A 4388-nucleotide genomic window follows, 5' to 3' on the forward strand; every position below is an offset into this window, starting at 1 on the left:
GTTACAAATAAAGTCCAGTTGTTTTTGTATTGAACGCTTTTTGAATTAATTTTGTCAAATGAATAACTGATTTCTGGGGGTTTTTATGGGTTAGATCACAAAATTTATCGTTATCGTCAGAATGCTCTGAAATATCACAATATTATATTTGAGCCATATCGCCCACCCCTAGTAACTTGTGTATTTATTTCCTTTTTTTTTAATTACTATTATTTTCATTTATTTTATTCTTCCTCTACAGGTTGGCGACGGAAATGCATGTGGCCAGAATGGTGGTGTCTCCTCAGTGGAGGGATTCAACAAGTGTGTGTGAGTTCACGGGTGTTTGTAGTGATTCTAATTTGGTAGCCTTCCATCCAGAACCTGGGTAAGCCTCGCCAACTGTATTTTATAGTTTGTCATTTTTATACACGTACAGGTATTTCTTTACTTTTATTTTGTTTTTTAATAAATTATCCCTAACATGAAAAACTGTCTCCTACTTATTGCAAACGAACCTGTGTGTTCATTGATTTCCTGGGTGAAAGTCCCAGGTGGCGCTGTTGGTAACAAAGATCTAATATTGTGTAAATTAAAGCACCGATTGCCATGGGTTGATGGATGGGTAGATGCCCAAGTCCAGCAATCACTGCTTGAGAGGCGGGGGACACGTGGACATGTCTCTAGTCCATCACAGGGACACAGAAACAAACGAGACAACCATTCACTCTCTCACTCACACTAGGGACAATTTAAAGTTACACAAATTACACAAATAGTGCCGACCTGACGCTGTGTGTTAAAGTGCATTAAAGTTAATGTCTTTAAAACCCAAAGCTGAATTTACACAAACTTGATGATGCTTTAAATGTGTGGGGTCAAAGTAAGAACATGGAGGTGACTGAATGTTGCTTTTTGTACGATCTTTAAACAGGGGCCAGAAACAGCGGCTCGTGCCCAGCTAAGGCTAATGTTGTTGTAATGGAGCACGCTGGATGAGAGGAAGCTTTCTGAATCCAGGAAGGCTTTCCTGCCATCAGACCTCACCTCTGCAACTCGGCCGAAACTTTGAAACACATATATTAAACACAAATTTCTCGATTAATAAATGTAAAAACTCACCAGTGTGTTCCTCCATGTGTGTACCGCTCCAAGTCATTCCGTGCTTCTGTGAAATTGGTCCGTAGTCGAGCAAACAGCTAAAATTTGGTTCCTTGCATCATAAAACAAAGCCTTATATTTTAAAAATGTCTTTCTTTTTTCTTTCCTTTTTTTTTTTTTTTTGCAAAGGTACACTAACTAACATGTGGCTAAATCTGCACTCCAACAGAGCAAGAACAATAAAGTGTAACCCATAAAATACAAAATGAAACAAACAACAAAAAACAGAGAATGGTTAAAATATACTGTACAGTACAGTCCTGTAAATGCATTTTCACAAAATTTGATTTTACACAAGATGGTAGACATCAACCAACTCAACACTTGAAACTACATATTCACCAATAAAATCTGATACTGTATATCACAATACCAAAAGTATTCAGTTCTCAATATTTAGCTCAGTTTGCTCCTATTTCTTTTGAGCTCTGCTCAAATGTTCAAACATCTACAGGCAATATATGTTGCAAAATGGATGAAAATGATGTAAAATCAGATATGATGTGACACAATGGTGTAATGTAAGAGAACGCGCTTCCACCTTAGAACTAAAATATCATGTTAGTTAACTGTTTGGTTCCAGATTCGATGTTCAAGGTTCTTTATTGTCATTTTCATCACATGTGGTACATGAGGTGGAACAGAATTTTATACTCAATGTCACAGTTACACCCCAAAATAGCAAAAATATAAAGTATAAAAAGAAACAATATAAAAGGATTTAAGATATACACTAAACAATAATAATGTAAAATAAAACTGTGTATTAAACAGCAGCCTGAACATGAGTCTGTAGTGAACAGATGAATACAGCAGCTTAAAGGCAAGAAATCAGCAGCATGGATAATCAGCAGCACAGATAAAGTGTCAAATCTTCAATTAAAACATCATTATAGTGAAACAACGTCTCATGTCTTTAGCTCCTACTGTGAAAACTAGTGTCACAAATTTGGGTGTAATTTTTGATAGTTCTTTGTCTTTTGACAAGCATTGTAAAATTCTTGTTCTGAACTGTGGGTGGCTGTGGCTAGAGCAGTCGTCTTCCAATACAAGAGTTGGGGGTTCGAACCCCACATCAGTCACATGCCGAAGTGTCCTTGGGCAAGACACTGAACACTTTGTTGCCTCCTATGTGTGTGTGCCATCAATGTATGAATGTGATCTAAAGCACCGAGTAGTCGCTTTAGAATGATTTGTTCAATTAGCTTTGTAGAGATCTAGTAGAGTGCTGTATGAATGGGTAAATGAGGGCACAGATTGTAGTGTAAAGTGCTTTGAGTATCTCAATAAGATAGAAAGGTGCTATATAAGTACAGTCCATTTACCATAATTGTTTTTATCATTTAAGGAACATCTCTAAGTTGAGATCTTTTGTGTCACAGACTGAGCTAGAGACAGTTATTCATGCTTTTATTTCCTCGCGCTTAGACTATTGTAATAGTCTTTTTATTTGTTTTAATTAAACCTCCCTGGCTTGCCTTCAATCTGTACAGAATGCTACAGCAAGGCTGCTGACTAAAACTGACAGAAGAGAGCATATAACTCCTGTTCTTGCCTCCCTGCACTAGCTTCCTGTGCACTTGAGGATTAACTTTCAAATGCTGGTTTTAACTTTCAAGGCTATCCACAGCCAGGCTCCTAAAAACATTATTGACCTTTTGGATCATTTAACTCCATCTAGGACTATGAGGTCTTCGAGTCAAATGTTATATGTACCCAAACCCATTTTAAAACCTGTGGAGACCGCGCAATTTGGGCAGTGGCTCCGAGGTTCTGGAACGCCCTCCCTCTGTCCCTACGCTGCACAGACTCTTTTAAGAAACAACTAAAGACATTTTTACTTGACAGGCTTTTAATTAATGTTTTTTTTTTAATTATTATTATTTATTGTCTCGCCTTTGTGAACCACTTTATGATCAATATGTCTGTGAAAGGTGATATAGAAATAAACTTTTACTTACTTTACTTACTTGTCTGGTTAGAGATTCATGAGTCTAACAGCCTCAGGGTAGAAGCTTTTCCTCAGTCTAGTGGTTCTACACGTAATGCTCCTCAACCTCCTTCCTGAGGGGAGTGGGGCAAAAAGTGTGTACTGGGTGAGTGAATGGTCCAGTGGGGTTTGTTATGTAGATATGCAAAAAACATAAACATTCTGTGTTTTAACAGCATTTCATCTGCTTTACCCAGACAGCAGATGAAATGAAGGCTCCTTTTCTTGTTTAGCAGTTCCTTCAGGTGATCCAGGGTTTGTTAGTGGGGAAACATCTCACTGTTCTGGTGGAGATGGTGAACACAGAAGTTGCTGCTTTTGTGCTGCTTAAAAGTCAACATTGACCATATACTACATTTCCCATACCCAGTTCTGAATAACTGTATTGTTGCAAAAATGTACAGGAAAAGATAAATTTATTCAGAATGAAGCCAGTTGTATGAAAGATGGAAAGCTGTGCTTCAAGGAAAAAGACAAGTATGTTTTGTGTGTCTCGAAGTGGTGTCAGTCATCAAACAGTACGATCTACTTCCATTTTTTGGCACCAAACACAAAGCTAAGCAGCACCAATATATATTCATTACATAATGGATGAGGATGGTGTGTGAGATCAAGGTTCAGGGTTCATGAGGTGGAAGAAATTGTGTACTCAAGGTCACAGTTACATCCAAAAATAGCAAAAATACAGTATAAAGTATAAAAAGAAACAGTATACAAGAATTTAAGATATACACTAAACAATAATAATGTAATATCAATCAACCTTTATTTAGACAGGTAAATCCCATTGAGCCTCGAGGACTCATTTACAAGAGAGACCTATATACAGTGTATTAAACAGCAGCCTGAACATGAGTCTCTAATTCAAGTATTCAAGGATTTTTTGTTGTCATACCAGCTCACATCTGTATGTTTATGGTACAAAATTTGGACTCAGGTCCTAGATCAATAAGCCTAACAATTAACAAATAAATAAATTCTAAATCCTTAGATAGAGAACTTTACTAATTGGCTTTTATATATGTGAATGTTCCTGTAAAGTGCCCTGAGACAACTTTGTTGTGATTTGGCGCTATATAAATAAACTGAATTGAATAAATACAAAAGAGTATAAATACACACACACACACACACACACACACACACACACACACACACAATAATGAGCAGATGGGAATGAATATAGCAGCTTAAAGACAAGAAATCAGCAGCATGGATAATTAGCAGCACAGATAAAGTGACATATCACCAATTAAAG

General features: G+C 37.0%; 1 protein-coding gene across 1 annotated transcript in view; it reads right to left on the bottom strand.

The window, feature by feature from the left end:
* The window catches only part of rrp15 (ribosomal RNA processing 15 homolog), a 67808-nt gene extending 66589 nt beyond the window's left edge, over positions 1 to 1219 (bottom strand). The window contains exon 1 of the mRNA XM_037676475.1: positions 1102 to 1219. Within this exon, the coding sequence (XP_037532403.1) occupies positions 1102 to 1138 (37 nt within the window). The 5' untranslated portion in view covers positions 1139 to 1219. The remainder of the gene's footprint in view (positions 1 to 1101) is intronic.
* Positions 1220 to 4388: the final 3169 nt, after the last annotated feature.

This window comes from Nematolebias whitei, chromosome 5, assembly GCF_014905685.2.
Source record: "Nematolebias whitei isolate Nwh7 chromosome 5, NemWhi1, whole genome shotgun sequence".
NCBI classification, from domain to species: Eukaryota; Metazoa; Chordata; class Actinopteri; order Cyprinodontiformes; family Rivulidae; genus Nematolebias; species Nematolebias whitei.